The sequence below is a fragment of the Cibotium barometz genome, chromosome 51 (assembly GCF_041138505.1).
Source record: "Cibotium barometz isolate CiBa-2024 chromosome 51, ASM4113850v1, whole genome shotgun sequence".
NCBI classification, from domain to species: Eukaryota; Viridiplantae; Streptophyta; class Polypodiopsida; order Cyatheales; family Cibotiaceae; genus Cibotium; species Cibotium barometz.
This window is the reverse complement of record NC_141096.1, coordinates 5,366,934-5,388,672: the sequence shown is the minus strand read 5'-3', so window position 1 is coordinate 5,388,672 and position 21,739 is coordinate 5,366,934. Positions and strand designations below refer to the sequence as shown.

The window sequence follows — 21,739 nt, the reverse complement described above, 5'->3', positions numbered from 1 at the left end:
GTCTTGGTACCCTTTTGCTTTGGGCACTCGTTACGCATGTGTTCTTTTTCTTCGCAGATAAAACAACGTCCTTCCTTCTTGAGCTTTAAAGCCCTAAGGAGTCGTTTCTTCTTCGCTGGTGCCGAGCTGGAGTTCTTCGAAGGTTGGTCCGAAGACTTTCCTTTGTCGTGTTAGCCATAGGTGCAGAGAACTTTCTTTTATGTTTGTTCCCCTCCTCGGTAACGGGTTTTAACTTGGAAGAGGCAGATCCCCTAGGCAGACCCTCCCGTGTCTTTGTGGGAGAGGATTTTCTCCCAACACAGCATCCCTCGTGCGGTTATCGCCATCAAAGAGGGTACCTTGCCTCTTGCCTTTGAATAGGCAATCATTGCCGCCTCTGGCATGGTCTAGGTTTTCGGCTTCCACAGTGTCACATGCACTTTGCACTGTAGTGAATGGTGACAAGATGGCTCATCATCAGTGCAACATTGTACAGTATTAGAACCCTTTAGGATTTGATATTTGTCGTACATCGTGACCCCATTGTAATCCTCGGTCTAGGATATATCAGGCACGAACTACGTAGGTCATTCCTCAGCCTTAGTAAGTTAGTCAATCAGTTCAAGTCCCTTAACCCACTTGGAGAGAATCATTCATGCATATAGATGTCATAGAAGCCTTAGAGTTTGCATCAAGACGTGTGCATTTTGGCATAGCATTCATCCCATATGTATTTAGGCCATCTAGACCATTGCAAAAGCCTCGTAACATTATCTGGTAATTTTTTCATATTTTATAGTATTTATTTAGCATTTTTCCAGCATTTAATACTATCATTACTTTATTTATCCATGTAGCAAGTCGTGTAGCACTTTATGCTGTATCGGCCAGCATTAGTTGCCAGTTGACTAGCACTCGTACATATAAATAGCCTTCAATAGCATTCATATCTCATCTATCTCAACATTCAGTAATAGGCGCATCAGTGTTTCAGTCTACAGCCCAAAGTTCACATCTGTCTTCAGCGTTTTGGAGTAGCATTTCATCCTACAGCCATAGGAGCATCAACGCTTGAGCTTTCAGCCCTCCATCAGTTAAACGCAGCAGCACACAGATAGTTTTCAGCATTCATCTCTTCATCATTTTGCTATAGCCATCCGGTGAAGGTAAAACGCACGCATTCATTCATTTACAGCATTCATATACAACCTAGAAACAATCCATATCTCAGCCTCAGATTTGTAGCCTTTCTACATTCCATTGGGAAGAGTGCATAGACTTGAGATTGGTCATCATTGGTGCTTCTACAGCCGTGTAGAGTTCAGCCCGACTCTTGGTCTTTCAAAGATCTTGCATTTGGCGTATCTAGAGTCCAAAGTCAGTCCAAAGTTATTCTCTTCAAAGTAATAAAGCAAATACTCCTAGCAATAGGAGGGGGCCCTTCAGTGGGTGATTCGGGACCCAATCTGGTGTACACTTCTATCTCTCTCTCTCTCTCTCAATTTCTCAATCTCTTAAAGTTTGAAGTGATGAAAGTGGATTGCTAAACTCGCGAAACTCAGGATAAAGAAGGCGGTGTGAGACTTGTGTAATAGGATCCTTAATTACGAATACTTCCGCTGCATGTTAGACACGGCCACAGCCCCCACACTCACCCTTCTCCAATCAAAGTCACTAGGTCTAGGTTTTCGGCTTTCATGACCATAGCCCCCACAAGATTGACCCTTCTCTTGATACCTATGGATTTGGAAGAACCGACCTCTATCCCGTCTTCAATGAAACCTTAGCAAGTGGTTCTGGCAAGACCCTATCTCGAGTATCTTGGTTTTTCTTTTTTCAACTGCTCAATCAAGATTGGTAAGCGGATCCAAATGAGAAGAATGTAGGGGAGAGGACGACCTTGTGCTTCTTGCAACAAGCAAACTTCTTCACACACACACACACACACACACACAAAAGAGTAGACAAGCACACAATAGAGAGATGGATGGCTAAATTTTCTTTTTTCTTCTTCACTTCTCTATAATCATAACATAAAGATAAGAGTACATACTATAAGGGAAAGTACTCTACTACTAAAACATACAAGGTCTATAGTGTGAACCTGACTATATGAGCTAGCGCTACAACTATGTCATAACTCTAGTAAACCAAAGTGGTTGTATGATGATTTAGAGCCTATAAACCACTGGCAGCATATCAATCATAATCTCACCAACCATGCGAGTGGTGTGGAGGTGTCATCTTGGTGTGTTATCCATATCCACACTAGTTGAGCTCGATATCTCAACACTCCCTCTTGAGCTCAACTCCATACCCTGCACTCCAAGTAAGCTTCTAAACCTGCGTAGCTTCTTTGTACTCAATGCCTTCCTAAAGATGTCAAACCACTTGATCCTTTGTGCTGACATAAGCCAAATCCACATCACCTCCTAGAACCTTCTCCCTCACAAAATAAAAATATAGTAAGGATCTCCAAGATGTCGTCTTAGAAGTATCCAGGAGCATGATGGATTCACTCATGGAAGGGTGGTAACCGTGGTGAGTGATTTTATGAACTCATGGAAGAGTAGTAACCTTCGTGAACTCATGGAAGGGCAGCTGCTTTGCTGAGTGCTTGGATCCTGCATGGGTGGTGTCCATGGTCGGGACTATTTTGGTGTACAAGATGGCAAGTTGGGAGATTTAATCCAAATTACTGTGCACAAGCATCTGCCTGTGAAATGCACTTGCATGTGTGACTTGTTTTGTTGCCTAGACATTGCCTAGTATTTTGCCTGTGAATGTTCGCGGGCATTGGGGACGCATGGACACCCCGTGACACATGTGCACACCTATTTGGGACTAAGGCAGTGTTTTTTTGTGTTTTTCACGTGGTAAGTGTGCACACTTAACTCTATTTAAATATCATGGTATTGCTACTAAAGTTTATGGTTACTAGTTCAAAATCGTTAAAATTTGAGCGGACAAATTTATAAGTTATAAGTGAGTTCACATCAAAGTGGACTATAATAATGTACCGATGCCATTTATTATTGATGGGCACCCAGGCATATGGCTTAAAACCCACGAGTTGCTAAAAGAGGCTCGGGAGATATTTTTGAAGCCCACGAGTTGCTTTTCTGGGAACTCTAGAGTGCTAGACAAGGCAGGGTTACTTGCAGGGCATGTAGGGGAGTCTAGTGCTTATTAGAGCTGGTCGACTTAATCTACAGGTGGCACAAGGCTGTTGGACAGCATACAAAGGTGTCATAGGGCTGGTGGACTGCTTCTACATGTGTCATAGGGCTGGTCAACTTCAAAAACAATCTGTTGGACAGCATACAAAAGTGTCATAGAGCTGGTGGACTGCTTCTACATGTGTCATAGGGCTGGTCAACTTCAAAAACAATTGCTACAGGACTTCGTGAGCTGGTCGATTGTTGCTTTCTCTCTCTATCTGCTGGTCAAATTGCTTACAAGCTTTGGACAGCTGGTTAACTTGCATACAGGACTCCACGGGGCAATTTTCTTGCTGTTTTGGGGCTGGCTGAGTGCATAGGAAGCTTATACAGGGCTGGTCGACACCTTCTCCTCCTCCTATACAGGTTGCTAAAATGATTTGGTCAGAGGGCTGTCTGGGACTGTTTGGACAGTATTGAGGCTGAAATCAGCCATGAAGACAGAGAGGAAGTCACTCCCGGAAAACATGGAGGACTTATGTATGATTTGGCGGAGCCTACGGGTGGCCAGAAAGCTTGAAACAAAGCTGGTTGTGCAAACAGCTGTGTAGACAGCTTTGAGCTAGAGGGTGTGATCACGTACTGGAACTCAGGTGGGCTTGTCAAGTACCCCAAGGTAATCAAGAGAGCGGTTGTTGACTGCTTTGCCCTGGGTTGGTGAGCAAGGGTCTGTTTTTCTTTTTTGTATTACACTGATTTGGATAAATCTGGTGCTAACGGTGGAGTATGACCTCCTGGACACCCGCATCTTGTACAAGAAAAATACTCTGTTGGTAATAAAGATACCTCAAGGGGGGGCTGGCCCAACTTCAGCCCCTAGTGTTGTGTCATGTGCAAGGTTGTCTTTTGGTGTTTACAGGATGTATATGTTCTTCATATTTGCGACAGATGTATTGGAATTTGTCCATGATGTGATGAATGCTGAATGTATGCTGTGTTTTGGCAAATAGTTTCTGTATTCACACGCGTGTCAATGACACATACGTGCAAGTAGCTTATGTAACCAAGCTACCTCACATGTTGCCATAGCTACACTCCTATACTCAGCCTCTCTACTCAACAAAGCAACCATCCGTTGCTTCTTGGTGCTCAGCTACCAACCACTACTCATGTCTCCAGCCCAATCTGCATCTGTGTACCCATGTGCCTGTGCCTGTACTTGTACTCCAACTTCATAGAAAAGTCCATGATGTATTGTGTGACTTTATGTACTTAGAGTATCCTCCTGTTACGTACTTCATACTAATTAGTGGTCTAATCTGGCAAGGTTAGGGGAGCCCTAGAATTAGGAGAAAGCAAGCTAATATAGGCGAGTAAGATTATTAATAATAAATCCATGTGTGTTGGCTATTTATAACAGTTTGGTTATTTATAACAACAATAAACACAATATAAGTGAAATAGGGTTATAATTGATGCAGCCTCACTTCTAGTCTAAGTCTTGGCAAAGACTCCAACCACCACAGTTGTGGCAAAGCACAAATAGGCTTGCCTAGAACCTCTATGAGATAAGATGCAACTAGTAGGATTGCCAGGCTATCATGCATGGATTTGTGGGAGTCAGATCTTGGCCCTTGGCTCAGGGGAGGTTCGAAGCATAGAAACTATGGTTGGGAGCATAGTTGTTTAAAAACGCGTTTTTTTCATGGAATAAAAAACGTGAACGTTTTGAAACGTTTTTTTTTTTTGGGAACGCGTTTTTTGCAGGTGATTTTTTTTTGTGAAAAAAACCTTGGATAACGTGTCGCCGCTTGTACTTTATCATTTGTACTTTTTCGCTTCTTCGATCTTGCTGCCGCTGCCCTCCACCGCACACAAGCTACCACCGCCTGCTATTCGCGCCTGCAGCCTACTGCTGTCGCTGCTCTGCCTGCTGCTCCAGGCCTGCTCTCGCATGCTCAGTGCTGCTCCAGGCCTGCTCCCGCCTGCTCCCTCTGCTACAACCTCCGCCTGCAACAGTGCTGCTTCAGTCTCTGCACTGTACAGGCTGCACCTTGGTCCCTCCTATCTGTTGCAGGCAGTAACCTGCTCAATGCTCCCGCCTCTCTACTGCTCCCACAGGCCACCTCAAACCTGCCCCTTCTACTCCGTGCTCTCGCCTCTGCCATCTGCAGCTCTGCTCCTGCCTTTTGCCTCTTCTACACCCAGCTTTGCCCCATTTGCTCCTAAGTCTTGAAATGAGCCGAACTCCCGATCGAGTGAATGCACATGTAGAGGACCTACCTAATTACAATGAAAGTGGTCAATCCAGGTGGAGATGCAAATATTATAGTGACATTTCTACAGGGAAGGCTACCCATATCAAAGCCCACTTGGCCGGGTTAAAGGGAAAGAGCATTGCTATATGCCCTAGACTGCCCAAAGATGTGGTGAATCAAGTACGAGCACAGATGGCTACAAAGTCTCAAGATGAGGGAGAGGAGTTGTCGGGCAGTGGTCAAGGTGTGATCAAAAGGGCAAAGGATCAAGAAGAGGAAAGTGAAGGATCGGGTCAAGCTGGGCAAGATGTGGCTTCAAGTTCGGTGCACATGCAAATGCCTGTTAGTGGTGCACCGTCACGCCCACCTAAGTTGCCCATGGTGTATATGAATGGTTAATGTTGAATAGTCATTAGAGTGGACATGGCACTCTACTGGTAGGGGACTTCGGTCCATGCCAAGGGTCATGTGGATTGGCACCTGTTTGTGTGCCTTGAGCTTGTTAGTGCTCTGGACTGGCACCTATTCGTGTTCCTTGAGCTTGTTTGTGCTCTGGACTGGCACCTCTTCGTGTGCCTTGAGCCAGTTTGTGCTCTAAAGTGGCACCTATTTTTGTGTCATGAATTCTTGGACTACAATGGTTATCTCATTTATTTCATTGGTAAATGATTTATCTCATTGATACTCGCTATTGAGACACAATTGACTCTTGTGCTTGTGTCTTGTTTCTAGCATGACTTTCTAGATTCCTAGAATGGAAGTATGGATGATTTGGATTTCTCTACGGAAATATGGAATTTTGGATCTCTCGAAGAGATCGTTACATATAGAGAGAATTGGGATTGGTTGAATCTGGCCCTTGATTATTTGGCATATGCGATTGTTTTGTCTCGCCCATTTATTTGGGACATGATTATGATGTCTGGACTCATGGGAGACTGTTTTATCTCGCCCATTTATTTGGGACATGATTATGATATTCGGACTTATGGGGTTGTTTTGCCTCGCCCATTTATTTGGACATGGTTATGATATCTGGACTTATGTGACTCATTTGTCTCGCCCATTTATTTGGGACATCATTTTGAGATTAGTATACTGTATTATGGGGGACTTATTTAGTCTTGCCCATTTATTTGGGACATGGATTCTTTCAATTATATTGGATTTTTGAGACTATCTCATCTCGCCTACTTGATAGGACATGATAATATCTTAGATATATGGCTTGAAGCCTAAAGTTGCGTACAACTTTTAAGAAGCTGGGAAGGATGTCACCGACTTGGACATTTCCCTAGGTGTTCAACCAAACATTCCACACTGAGCGGTGGAATTACATTGGTATCAAAGCATACGGTTCTCTTTCACTTTCATCGTAAAAGACGATCGCCACGAACACTAGCTATCTCTACACTTAGAACACTATAGACAACCGTACAGTAAATGTTGAAGATGCCAACACAAGAGACAAGGACAATCATATACATGCTTCCAATGCTTTACAGGAAGAACATACTCATGTGGCACATACCAGGGAACAAGAACATGTTACAGGACTGAGTATTTTACCTCTCTTTTTTAAGCATTGTGATTATGTTTAATCTTGTTTAGCATTCACTGATCATGTTTAATCCTGTATATGCATGTGTAATTTTGTACATGTGTGGATGCAGATACATGTTTGGTGTGTGTGTACATGTGTTTTTCTCTTACCTTGGTGCAAGTGTAGCAATTTCTCCCTCAAGACTGCTTGTGGGTCAACCAGGTACAGGCAACCGACACGTGGCACTGGTGGCAGTCAGCTAACGTATTGTACACCTGGCTGCAGGCGATGAGAAGCGCAAGGCAGTTGACGTGGCACACCTTGCTGCAAGAAGCACACGTGTGGCTAGGCTGACGCGGCTGCTGGAGCTACACGAATGACTTCTGACTGCATAGGCGACTGGCTACAGGTGATGATGTGGCACAGGCACTGCAGTCTTACAGGCAAACGCGCAAGCGTTGATTTTCGAAAAAGAAAACGCTAGCGCCAAGTTATTTTTTTTATTTTTTATTTTTTATAAAAAAAATAAGAGAGAGAAAAAGCTATTTGAAGAGTTCTTTCTTTTTAGAAAAGCACTTGTAATAGTTTTTTTTTTTCTAAGGGGGAAAAGCATAGCTTTTCACTCCCAAACTTGTATAAATAGGGGGCCAAGGCTCTTGTATTCCACAACACAAATTGGGTGAAAGTTTCAAGGAGATCTCCTCTATGTGGAGCAAGGGGATTTCTTCTCGGGAATTGTACAAGGGCTACGCCGACCTCGAGTGATAAATAAATACCTGCAGGGGCGCCACGCTTTGGGGCCAATTGGTCTTTTGTGCACGAGCACTCTAGCTCCACTTATTCTTTTTCTTCTTCTTCCAAGTTTATTATTCCAGTTCGTAAAGAGATTTAAGTGTGACTAAGTGTGCTCACCGCCCGTCAAGTTTCTGAAGGCCCGTTTCAAGGTTCCATTGTCAGGATTCATCGTCAACTTTTTCAAGTGGCGAGCCTGTGGTCGACACATTTCATTCTGTGGGGCTGGAACTAGTGCGGAGATGAAGGATTTATCTTTGGAAGAGGACGACTACTTCGATGAAGATGAGGAAAGCAAGGATACCTTCCGATATGCTAGAATTTGAAGATGATGATTTTCCCACCTATGAAGCAAAGATGCAAAGTTTGATGGAGGGATTAATGGAACTCGCAAAGGACTCACGTTTTCCACAAAACTTCAAAGCTGATTCTAAACCACGGAAGCAATGGTCTAAGAAGAAAGCTAAGCCTCAACATTCGGCTCCCATCCACCCAAATTTTCAGCCATACCCCAATTCTTCTTCTTGTTTTCCCCCTCCTATCCATGGAAACCCTTTTAATACTTCTCATCCTGGTTACTTTGGCGGAGGCTCTGTCTTTCATTCCACGACGGGTGTACCCAACATGGGCATGACTCAGAGCTATGGTATGCAACCAAGTATGAATGGAGGTATCCCAGGAGGTATGTATGGAACTTATGGTGGTGGTGGCGGAAGTGGTTTTGGTATGCCTGGTATGGGAGGTGGTATGATGGACATGGGATCTAATGCTGTGGGCAATTCTTTTCCCAAACCACATCCATATGATAATCTTGTTCAGGGCGAGAAGCCAAAAGATTATAAAGAGGGTGGTGCTGCAGTAAAGTTTGATACTTTTAGTGGTGCAAAGGATCATTTGAAGGCTCTCACCTTCATTCAACAGTTTGATGCGGCATTTTCTCGTGGTAACTTCACAGAGGCATCTAAGGTACGGAAGGCAGCTTCTTTCGTAAAGGGAAATGCTCTTCAATGGTGGTCGACACTTCTTCATCAAGGAATAGCACCTAACACTTGGGTGGAGTTCAAGCAAATCTTCTCTTCTTTATGGTTGACACCGACTGTTGAGGCAGAAGGTTTTGACAGAATGCTATGCTCCGCGCCTTATGCAGGCCATCGTGGTATTGAGGCTACAGTGAAAGCTTTGGAGGCATTCTTTTATTGGCCTACTATGCGCAGAGATGCTGATGCTTTTGTTCGTGAGTGTATCATTTGTCAGAAGGTGAAGTATGACCGTCAAAAGACTCCTTGGTTACTTCATCCTTTGCCTATTCCAGATAGACCGTGGGAGAGTATTGCTATGGATTTTATCTTTAATCTTCCTAGGACAAAGAGTGGGAATGATGGCATCTGGACTATCGTGGATTGTTTCAGCAAGCAGGCCCATTTCATTCCAGTCAGGAAGAAGATTAATGCAGAGCAAATGGTGAGGATATTTTTGACAAATATCTTCAAGTACCATGGGATGCCCACATCTATTGTTAGTGACAGAGATCCTCGAATGACGAGTTTATTTTGGAGAGCATTGTTCAAGAACATGAAGACTTCGTTGAAATTCTCATCGTCTTTTCATCCACAAACAGATGGGCAATCGGAAATTGCCAACTCAGTTGTATTGGATCTTCTAAAGTGTTATGTTTCAGATCATAAGGAGCAGTGGAAAAAGTATCTTCCTTTGGTGGAGTTTGCTTACAACAACACCATTCACACTTCGAAATACTTCTCCACTTGCTCAGACAAAGGCATAACTGGGAGTAAAGCTTCCCAAAACTTCTTATTATAATCTTCAAGATTTTCACACTTTGATGCATCCAACTTGTGACATGCTGTCATTACATCCACCTCAAAAGTAGATGTGAGCCATACGGAAGAGAACACCTGTTTAAACTGTATCCAACTTGTGCCATGCTGTCATTACATCCACCTCAAAAGTAGATGTGAGCCATACGGAAGAGAACACCTGTTTAAACTGTATCCAAGTAGATGGTGCTATGCCCTGCAGAAGAAGAGTGGACCACCACTGCAATGCATTACCTTTGAGAAAAGTCGCAGCTTTTCTCACTTTAGAGGACTCCGTGTAATTACCACCAGAAAAAGCAACATCAAACTGCTGTAAAAAGGTAAGTGCCTTTAGCTTATCTTTGGCCCCACTGAATGTGTCAAATTTCACAACAGCTCCCCCTTCCTTATAATCCTTTGCCTTACCCATAGGCGTTAGATTATCCTAAGAAAGTGGCTTCACAAGCTACCCCCAACATTCATGCCCATCATAGGGTCAACATTACCAATTCCCACACCTGGCATGCCATACATTCCAGCCATGTTTCCAAACATACCATTATGCATACCGGGCTGCATGCTCCCATACATGTTTCCTTGCATTCCGGGTTGCATGCCCCCAAACATATTTCCTTGCATTCCGGACTGCATAACACCATACATATTCCCTTGCATACCAAGCTGAACACTAGCTCCAAAATTACCTGGAATACCCATGCCTCCCTGAGGATAATCCCCAGTCATGGATTGGAATACAGAGCCACCACCAAAATAACCTGGATGCATAAACTGCTGAGGAATAGATGGCTGTCTGAGAAAGGAACTCTGTGAGTTGGCACCAAAAGCATGTTGCATGTTCGGAAACTGGCCAAAAGATGGATCCTGTGGGAAGGCACCACTATTGCCCTGAGGTGGGTTCTTAGAACGCACTTTCTTCTTCTTCTTTTCAGGCTCAGAACGGGATCTCATAAATTCAGCGAACTTCTCAGTTTGAGTGAGCTGCATAAACACATCCATTACACCTGCCAAACGATTTTTAAATTGAGCATCATCTTCCTCTTTACTAGGCATATCTTCTGGCTGTGTTACATCCTCATATTGTGCATCATCTGCAGCCTGTTCTCTTGCAAGAAAATCCTCAGATTCATTTCGCTCACGAGAGGTCTCTTGCTCTTCCTCTTCATTATAAAAATATTCGTCTTCTATGTCTGACATGTTGCTGAATTTTTCAGCAATGACTTTCCTCGAGGCAACCACGAGCTCACCCCCTTCAGAAAGGGGATGATGGGTCCCGACAACGGAACCTTGGAACCGGCCTCTGGTAGAAACCAAACTGCGGTAGACTAGCAGTCACCCTTCCACTTGTAGTCCAATAAATAACAAAATTAACTGGAGCTAGAATGCCCCAAAACTGAAATGAAATTGACACCTGTTGGCCCCAAAGCTTGGCGCCCCTTTCGGTATTTCTTTATTCAAATTCAATGAGATGTAAAACTGAGTACAACAAAGCCAGCCACGAGAATAAACCTGTATGTCCAATCTGGTAGCCCTCAAGACTTCTTAGCACAGAGGATTCACACACAGATCTGTGTCCCACAAAAGCAACACACTGTGCTTCCCTCTGATCAACCAAGACCATTCAGCAGGGCAGCCTTGAGCACACATCTGGCATATTCCATGAACATGATTCCACAACTCAGTTCAAATATACATCCACTGTCCAGTCTCTGTTTCCACCCTTAAAACTGCCATACCCCTCCTCTCACAAGGGGCCAGATGACACAACTCTGCAAAACAGACATAAGCTAGTGGAAAGAAAGAAAGATTGACAAGTTCAGAGCTTACCGATTCAATGCGTCGTTCTGCACCCGTGGGACTGATCGTACCAGTCTATACTTGCCAAAGACTGTCTGTACTTTCCTCCCTGCAACCACCTGACTGATGCACCAACTATGCTCTGATAAAGCACCGCCTGTAGCTGGAGATGCGCCGCCTGTTATTGTTCAGGCCGGAACAGGTTTGTAACCGCCTGTACCTGTCCGTACAGGTCTACAGTACCTGACTGTCCCTGTCCGTACAGGACTGTACGGACTGTACTTGCAATCGCCTGAATCTGCCCGCCTGCTGCCAGTACTCTGTCGCCTGCAACCAACCTGTGGGCAACAACCTGACCTGCAGTCGTACAGCAGCCAACACTACAGACTGTACTTGATGTCCGTACTACCTGCCAGCACCGCCTGAACCTGCAGAAGATGCACCTGCTCTGTACGGGCAACAACCTCCAGCGCTGTACGGCCTGCAACCACGTGCACTGTACGGCCAGGGTGTGTATGGCCTGTTCTGTACGAAAACCAGCAGCCCCTCCTATGCAGCCAGTCGACCAGGAATTCTCTTCCCTTTCACGCACGTAGCTTGCACGCTTTCCCAAAAACAAGAGAGAGAGAGAGAGAGATGAGAGGCGTGTACCAAAAGTGGAGTTGCCTCTTTCTCCAAAAATATCCTAGACCCCTTTCTTTAATGTTTATTAAAGTTTCTAGGTGCCACTTATGCCTAGGGGCCACCATGGTTAGAACATTAAAAATATTAATGTTCTTGGTCCCTCTTCACACTTGAAGATGTCCACACATCATACCATTTGTCCGAGCACCCCAAATATGAATCATTTAATATTTATTTTGCTCACCAACCACCATGCCCACACTTGTGTTGTTCCACTTTCACAGGGTCATGACAGAGAATATGGATGAGGCTTACAAGAAGGTCAAGGTGGCTCTTCAAAGGACTCAAGAGAAACAGAGGAAAGCAGCAAACCTACACCGTCATCATTGGTTTTTGATTTGGGTGATTGGGTGCTTTTGAGATTTGAGAAGGCTAGACTCAGGAAAATGAAGGGTAAACAGAGCTTATATCCTAAACTGAGTATGCAGTAATGGGCCTTTTCAGGTGATTGAGAAGATGAGTGATGTTTCTTATCTCCCTTCAGGATAGTGAACTTCATTTTCTAGGCTTCTATTTCTTGTCGCAGAAGCTGCTTATTTTCCATTTGCAACTGTATGGTTCATATGGTACGATACCATATGATATCGTTCAGTTTCGTACGATATGATTTTATTTTTATCCCCCCCCCCCCCCCCCCCACCTTGAGAAAAAAAATTCCAAATGCCAAAAAAAATATAGAAATCCTGCTTTAAGAAGATCCCAAATGCCTGCAATACTTCGTAACTTTCGTGTCCGCTCAGTATTCCATATGGGGTTGCTGAGAGACCTAAAATATATGGCAAGGTAGACTGGTAGTGTACACTTGATTGGTAGGATGAGAGAATCTTGCTACATCATTTGGAGATCCCTGGTATAGGTAGGCTAGACAGTCAGATCCTCAAGTTATGTACGAGGGAGAAGATTTGGACATGGCCATTTTGATCTAGAGAGGAGTCCCCAAACCTATCACCCTAGATGCACTGCTCGTATTTGTGTAAGGACGGTCCCTTAGTCATCAACGCTACACTGGGAGACGTTTGGTATTGCATTACCCATGCAGGTTCTTTTTTGGAGACAACTGGGAGATCCAACTAGGAGAGACACATCTCCATGTTCCGGTTCCTCAAGCACTGTATAGACTCTTCCCCCCCCAACCCTCCCTCACATTCACGCTTGAAGCTCCATAGTTTGTAAGTGTTAAAAAAAAACCGTATTTTATCATACGGTATCCGAAAATTTCATATCGTACCAAAAATTCCCATACGGTATCGTATTTTCATACCGTCACAACTATGCCGCTGGTCGTACTAGAGTATCAAAGAGCTAGCACTTAGTGTGAGGTTCTTGGAAATGTGCCTGGAAACAGTCTCTCTCCGTACGGGCTAGGGAGGCATGCCCCCTCACAAGTCGGTCAATGGTAGCTGTGGTCATGCAGAACAAAGGGCCTATAAGAGTGACTCCTAGATACACATACTTCTGCACAATCTCCACTAGGGCATCTCTGTATATGAAAGAAAATCGTGAGGCAACTACGTAAGATGTGTTGAAGACCATAACCTTGGTTTTGCCCAAATTGACCGTAAGGTCTCTCTTCCTACAAAATCTATCCGATGCATTTAAGTGTTTCTGTAAACCCTCTAAGATCAAGACAATGTCGTCAACATATAGCAATATGGGCACTACTATCTGAGCCAATGGTGAACCCCTACCTCCAAAACTATCCACAAATACTGCGATCTCATCAATGTATAGGCCAAAGAGAGTAGGTAAGAGTGGGCAGCCCTGCTTAACCCCAATAGTGCTCCATATATCTCCCGAGGTCCCACTCAACCGAAAACTGCCTCATATAGTGCCATCACACCCCATATCATCTCATGTGAGAACTAGAGCTCCTACAAGCGTCCTCTCATACAGGATCAAGGGACGGAGTCAAAGGCTTTGCGGAAATCCACAAAGTAGCAATACACACGTCTCTTTGAGGACCTCGCCTCCTTTATGATAGCCCGTAAAGTAAAGATATGGTCCAGCGTGGAGAAGTTTCTCCTAAAGCCTGTCTGGCCTGATGCTCTGTTTCCCATCCTCTCTGCCATAGAGAGAAAGAAAGAAAGTTATATTAAACGTCTTCAAAAGATCCAGTGGGTCTATGAGACCAAAAGTGATACAATAGTGTCCATGTAATCTCATCATGGTACAAAAGAAAACAAAGACTAGAGCTATGAGCTGAGAATGTCAAATCCGAGCCAGATGATACAAAGTGGGACCATCATCATACAACCTATGGAGCTAACCCCCGGTAGGGGGAGGGGGGCATCAAGGATATCGAGCATGGGGGGGGGGAGAGAGAGAGAGAGAGAGAGAGAGAGAGAGAGAGAGAGAGCTGTATTAACGTCTACTAGAGGCCGAACTCGACTTATGAGACAAATCAATGTACAATTGTCAATGTCTTCTAGATGTCCAGAAAAAAAAAGGACACAATGAACATGAAATAAACTATGAAAGTACTGAGCTAGTGGGGGGGTGTGATGGATGGAGCACTACTGCTAGAGGCTCAGTACGGGGGCGGGGGGGGGGGGGGGGGGGGGCGGGGGGAGAGAGAGAGAGAGAGAGAGAGAGAGAGAGCGAGAGAGAGAGAGAGAGAGAGAGGAGGGGGGGAGGGGGGTCTCGGGTTCACGGGGATGCAGTAGCTCCAACTAGCCTCTCAATGTACTTGTTATTCAAGGCAGACTATACAAGGTATGCTTGTTGTAGCCTTACATCAAGCACATGTGCCACAAACATGTTAAAGAGACCATGCAATTGTGAGTCTAAGCTTGATATTTACAGAAGGTTTACGCTTGCAGGTAGCAAAGCTGGCTAAAGGAGGATAAAGCCACCATAGCAGTAGTAGCCTATTGGTGCGCCACTGTCACAAGCAAGAAAGGATGCAACACCCAAGTCCTAGGGACTTGACAATGCAAACTTGTATTGAGCGGTGCATAACCTACAATTTGCGACATAGTGAAATCCAAGAGAGGAAAGAGAAGATACAGAAGATGACAGGGCTTTGCGGGTGTTTGGTTGTTTGGGGTTTGGGGGGGGGGATGCCCTCACGAAGAGCTCCAGTTAGCCTCTCTGTGTACTTGATATGCAGAGACTTTATAAGCAGACTACAACGCATACTTGTTGCAGCCTTACATAAGCACGTGTTGAAGAGACTATGCAATTGTGAGTCTAATCATGCTTTATAGAAGCTTAACGTTCACAAGGAGCAACTAAAGGAGCACAAGGAGCAACTAAAGGAGGACAAAGCCACCATAGCAGTAGTAACCTGTTGGTGCCCCATTCTCACAAGCAAGAAAGAATGCAACACCTAAGTCCTAGAGACTTGAGGGTGCAAAACTTGCTGCCAAATCAACATGCTTTACTTGTATTGAGCAGTGCATAACCTACAATTCGCAACATATAAGATTGGGAAGTCCAAGAGAGGTAAGAGAAGGTACAGAAGATAGCAGACCTGGTGAACGCAGTATCGTTAAGCGTTTTCCTTGTCTTTCAACCAGATAAAAAAGAGAGGGGCACCATACTTTACCTTTAGATTGTCTTGAATCAGGAATTCCTGCCATCCCGTAAATCTCAATTTCAGTGGACTCCCTACCAGGCTTCGCATTTGGCACCCTGAAATATCATTCAAACATTACAACATAACCAGCTGCCTTCCCAAAAACTTGAAATATGCAGCTGTGAGGTACAAGCAAGCTTGGAAACAGCCTTTGAATACCCTTTGTTAAGCACATGGACCACCCCTTAGTAACAGGTTGGCCCTTATGTCTTAATAATTCACTTAATAAAAACAACAACAATGCAAGTAGAATGAATGAAACTCCACAGAGTATGATTTCATTATCAACTTCTGATGATATGATGCTGGCAACACTTGTCACTCACAGCCTCAGACTCTTTGCATTAGCATTAAAGGCACAGGAAGAACGTGGTCACTTGTCTTGGATGCTGATGAATCCCAAGCCTCAGCTTTCTCCCCTGCACAGAAGCACAGGCCTTCAGGAGCCCACCCAAGTGTTGTCCTTGTACCATGGCTGCAGCCCTACAGCCCCTAGAGTCCTTTGGACAACCCATACAGCTCTTCCATGTAGTATTGAAGCCCGGCCTGTTCAGCCCATAGACAGCAGTATGCCTTATGCAACTAGGGCACTTGCAGCCCACAGCCTTCAAGCATTTGCTATTTTTTAAAACTCCCTACAACCCATCACTTGTACGCTCGGCAGAGGGGCCCATCTTTTTCCCCCAAAAAAAGACACATCGCTATATTACTTAGTAGAAAAAATAAACCATCTACAAACAAGAGGCATGGAGTTTATAGACCCAAGTTACATCGGCCAAAAAGAAGCTGCGGCATCTGACGTTCCAAAAGAGCAGTAGACTGCATCAAGTACATAGCTTCAAAGGCCATGGACCACTTCAGCTTTTTTGGTGACATACCGCACCACCGAGCTGACCACATCTTGGAATTCACGAGCCGTTGTGTATTCCACCACTGCGACTTTAGCGCCCCAATCAATGAGGTTTGCAATGCTTTGTGTGGCAGCTGGTAAAGCTTCTGAAATCACTTCCTCATTCTCCAAACAGTCCATGCCTTCTCACAGATGGCTCTCCAAGGATGCGATCATTGGGCCTAGGTACCTGTCCCCTATTTTATCTATAACTTTTACCAGCATCCCTTTGATCCTTGTATGTGTTGATTCATTGAGCTTTGTTCTTGGCCCACTATGTCACGTGCATCCCCCACTTGGATGCCACGTGGCCATATCTGTATAGCAAGTGCAAGTCTTAAGAGTGGTAACTGGCCCTTTGTGAGGAACAAGTCAGCCAGAGATCCACTGTAGAGGGTCATGGTCAAGTATGCATGTCTCGCATATGAAGTCAACGCATGTCCTACACGTCTGTAACCCTCTAGAATGATGTAGAGGTGTACCGGCATTTATTAGGCTTCCAGCCAGATGCATGCGCACCAATCTAGGTCATGGGATAGATTTGGTAGAAGATTGTCCCATGGACAGCCATGTACAACCTATCCAAGAGCCACCAATGAGCCCATAGCCCATGGCAATTGTTACAGAGGCCCGCAAAACCCTGTCGGCCCGTGAGCATGCCGACAACAATGATCCAAACGGCATTGTGAGTGCCTTGGTCCTCAAACTTGGTGTGGAACTGTACTGTATAAGTCTTCGACCGGAACCGTGCTTCCACTTGTGGAGGAGAATCTTCTTGGGTCGATAACTTCTACCTCGTCGACCACTTTAGGTTGTTACTCATCTAGAACCTCTTGCAAAGATGATCCAACGTAAGGCTTCAACCATGAGGAAGACAAGTTTTCTATCTTTACATTTTCCATACATGTGTTATGGACCTGGGACCATGGTTCATTGTCCAATGAGCATTGTCTATGACCATGTCCAATGTCCATTGTAATTTGTCACCATTGACACGTCACATGTGACATGCAGGATTGCTCTGCTGGTGGATGCGAGCGCAATTGGAGCGCTTATTCGCTAATTCACACGAAGATCCGTAATCGACTCAGCACTGCACAGCTAGAGAGATTAGTCTACTGCCGAGCAAATATGAAGCTTGTGCGAGATTACCACGCTTTGGGGACACCCAAGCAGGTTAGAAAGTTGAAACTTTGGGCTAGCGTTTATACATATTACAAGCGAATATTTGTAATTACTAATTACTACTTTCTACGCTGTTAATAATGTGAACACTGAATTGCATTTTGTTTTTTAACAGACAGATCCATCAAAATTGAAGTTGGTCTCGGAGGGGAGTGCAGAGGAGACTGAGCAGCAGCAGCAGCAGCAGCAGCAGCTTGTGAGAAACGATCAGGAGGAGATTATTCGCATGCTGCACAGAGAGCTGGAGAGTGTGGATCGACGTGTGACGAGGTCACGTGCGCGAGTTCTCAGTCTCCCGTTAGTCGGGCGAGATGCAGATCCAGAAGTTTCACGACGAGAGACCATTCGGCGAGGAAAGCTTCCTGTCCGTACTCCTCGGAGACGGGCAAATGAGGCTGTTCTTCTCATTCAGCCTACGGAGGATGATGATCCAGGACAGCAGAGTATGATGGCAGAGCCAGAGTATGATGAAGAGGGTAACGTCCTGACAGATGGGGACTTGCTCTCTTCAGGAGTGTCATCATCCTCATCCGATGAGGAGTTTTGAGATTCAGAGAGTAGAGTCTCGAGAGTCGAGTCGAGACTCTTTGTTATTGCTTAGTGTTTTTTACTTTTGAGTCTTGACTCTTGACATCAAACATTTATGATTTGTTATTTGTATGCTCTAGTATGAGCCTTTTAGGTTGACATCAAACATTTGTTATTTGTATGCTCTAGTATGAGCCTTTCTACGTCTATTTTGTCTTGACAGATATACAATGTGCCATTGTGTCAAGTATATGATGTGTGTTTTAAAATTAGTACATGCAAAGTGGTTTATTTTGATTCTTGAATGTTTTATGTACCTTAAATGTAGAAAGGTGTTGAATGTCCTATTGTTTGCCAATGGTACGTATTTTTACGTACATAAAAAAATTTTACTGTACGGAACACCGTACAGTACGTACATATACACAACGTACAGTACGTACACATCAACCTTGGACCAAAGTGAGACAAGTGGCCTGACACTTGTTAGAAAAAGGGATCAAAGTGAGACACACTTGTCACTTCAGCTATTGTGTGGCTCTCCACTTGTCATCGTAACCTTCTCTTGCCATTTTAGCTCATGGGAAGCTCAAATCTATAAATTGGAGCCCTCTCTCTTCATTAATAGAGGCTCTCTTGCTGCACACTAGTTCTACCACTGTTACAAGCTGCCCTAATGATGGCTACTCTCTTTCTCTCTCACTTGAAGGCTGCCCATGAAGAATACCGACTGTTGGGGATTGTTTGGAGGCTTCCATCGCGAATAAATACGCCACTGTACCTACTGTACCAGCCACTGTACCAGCTGTACCAGCCATTGTACCTGCTGTACCGGCTGAATGGAGAGTTGTACTTGTTGTACCCTTTCTATTGCATGAAGACCCGTGGTTTTTGGGGAAGAATCAGTACCCACACGGAGGTATATGGATTATATTGTTGGCTCCGCATTTCTACAGCCTATGTTCTGGCTTGGTTGCCTCATGTTGGGCTGTGTTATGGCATTTGTATATGGATAATCCGGCATCTCCCGTGGGGAGAGTAAGGCCCTCAAAGCTTGTACATGATATTATTCTCCTTGGGTAATAAAATACTCCAAGGGGGGAGTCGGCCCATTCCGGCCTCTATGTGGTGTCACACGTGCAAGCTCCATTTTCAGCATTTGTGGATGTTTTGTCCAGCTTTATGTTTTATGCAAAGTGATAATGGATATGTGTTAAGACTGTGGCCATGTTTAAATGTTTTAATATGCATTGATGGTATCAACAAGTGTGTCAAAGGCCCTAGTCCCCCGGGCACCCGCCGCGAGTTTTAGGTCAAGTCCAATCTGGTGTTCAACAACCACATCAATGAACCAACCAGCTTCAGGTACAAAGAGGCATCAACTGGCTCACAAGGATCATTAACTGTAAGTTTTGTGTTCAGGTCGATCGGTGACGTGATAGGCTTGCAGTTCTCCATCCCAAAGGCCTCAAGCAACTCATGGACATACTCCTGCTGAGAGAAAGAACCCCCTCTGGGTCTGCCAGATCTCCAATCCCAAGAAGAAGTGGAGTAAGCCTAAATCGTTCATCTCAAACTCCTTTGACAAGGCGGCCTTCGTCACTGCAATGTGCTCCATATGATCGCCAGTGAGAATGAGGTCATCCACGTAAAGGATGATCAACGTGACCATGCCGTGTTCCCGAAAGAGATATAGGTTAGGATCTGCAACCGATCTCTAAAATCCAATCCGTAGAAAGAAGGAATCAATCTTCTGATTCCAAGCCCCGGGAGCTTGCTTAAGACCATACAAGGCCTTCCGCAACCTATAAACCATCCCCTTTGATCCTGGAGCCTCAAAGCCTGGAAGCTGCTCAACATACACCTCCTCTTGCAAGTCGCCATTAAGGAACGCACATTTAACATCCATCTGAAATACAGGCCACCGCTGAGAAGAAGCAAGGGCAAGAACAGTCCGAATCGTGGTCATCTTCGCTGTCCCTGCAAAGGTATCCTCAAAGTCGATGCCAGGTCCCTGAGCATAACCCTTAGCCACAAGTCTGGCTTTGTGTTCGTCCACCGACCCATCTGACGTATACTTGGTCTTAAAGACCCACTTGACACCAATAACAGACCATTTTGACGGCCTCGGAACCAACTCCCAAGTGTTATTCGGGGGCTCATCTCTAGCTGCGGGCTCAACCTCCTCAACGGACTGAGGCTGTCTAGCTGGAACAATCGACTGGGAATCATCATCAGAATCATCTGGGTTGGCGGCTCATCAACAGTGGAAACTGGAACATGCTCATCAAAAACCACATCTCTGCTGACAATCTTGTTTCTCTCTGGATCATACAACCTGTATCCCTTGGAAAGAGAGTTATATCCCACAAAGACAAGCTTTTGAGACTTTGAGTCGAGCTTCCCCCTCTACTTCTTTGGAATGTGAACATATGCATCACTCCCAAACACACGGAAATGGGAGACATCTGGATTCCTGCCAAAATACGTCTCAAAGGGAGTCATGTTCAGTACTGAAGTTGTCGGAGAACGGTTGAGGATATGGACAGTCGTAGCCACAGCCTCTCCCCAAAGTGGACGAGGAAGATCACGATGCTCCAGCATCGTCCTCGCCATCTCCACCACAGTCCTGTTCTTACGCTCAATTACTTCATTCTCTAACGACGAACCTGTATTGGCCAGCTCCCGCTTGATGCCATGTTCCGCACAAAACCGCACGAATGCATTGGAAGAAAACTCTCCTCCTTTGTCAGCCCTAAGAGTCTTTATCTGCAAGCTAGACTCTTTCTCCACCATCACATGCCACTCCTTGAACCGAGCAAAAGCTTGGTCCTTCTATGAAAGAAAATAAACCCAAGAGAATTTGCTACAATCATCAACAAGTAGCATGAAGTACAAAGAACCTCCCAAGAATTGCGTCTGCATAGGTCCACACAAGTCAGTGTGTACCAACTCCAAAGGTTTCGAAGCCCGCCCGAAAGCTTGCTACAGAAAAGATTCCCCGTGCTGCTTACCGCGAATGCAAGAACTACAGCGTCCTTGCCTGTAGCCAACATCTGGCAAGCCAACCACCATCTCGTCCCGAAAAGCTCGCCACAACGCATCCACATTCAAGTGGCCAAACCGGAAGAATTTTTCAAATCACCAATCTGAGAACCTATCAAAGAGGAGAGTGCTGAGAGTTTGTATATATCATTCTCCACTCTGCCTTCCCAAACAACCTAGCCAGTCTCGCGGTCCCGTAGAGCAAGAGAATGCTCTTCAAACTCCACCCAGAAGCCAGTCTTGCACACCTCATGCACTGACAACAGATGAAAACCAAGTGCGGGGACGTAAAGAACACGAGAGGAATGCCTCCCCCCTCTGCCATCGGGAATGATCTTCATCCGACCCTCAATCCATTCTCGAGTATCCTTGGCGGTGAAGCCAACTACCACCTCGCTCGAAGAAGATGAAGCATCGGTGTCCAACATCTCCAAGTGCACAAAGGCTGGAGTCTTTGCAACTCAAGCTG

At 45.0% G+C, this 21,739-nt stretch overlaps 2 protein-coding genes across 2 annotated transcripts in view; one reads left to right on the top strand and one right to left on the bottom strand.

Moving 5' to 3' along the window:
- Window positions 1–21,739, bottom strand: part of LOC147609244 (uncharacterized) — a 31,236-nt gene that overhangs the window by 7,217 nt on the left and 2,280 nt on the right. Inside the window, exon 2 of the mRNA XM_086787768.1 lies at window positions 15,594–15,679. Within this exon, the coding sequence (XP_086643894.1) occupies window positions 15,594–15,679 (86 nt within the window). The remainder of the gene's footprint in view (window positions 1–15,593; window positions 15,680–21,739) is intronic.
- On the top strand, window positions 17,475–18,364 carry LOC147609245 (uncharacterized). Its single transcript, XM_086787794.1, has 2 exons — window positions 17,475–17,688; window positions 17,813–18,364. The coding sequence occupies exons 1-2, from the start codon at window positions 17,521–17,523 to the stop codon at window positions 18,242–18,244; spliced, it is 600 nt and encodes a 199-aa protein (XP_086643920.1). The 5' UTR covers window positions 17,475–17,520; the 3' UTR covers window positions 18,245–18,364.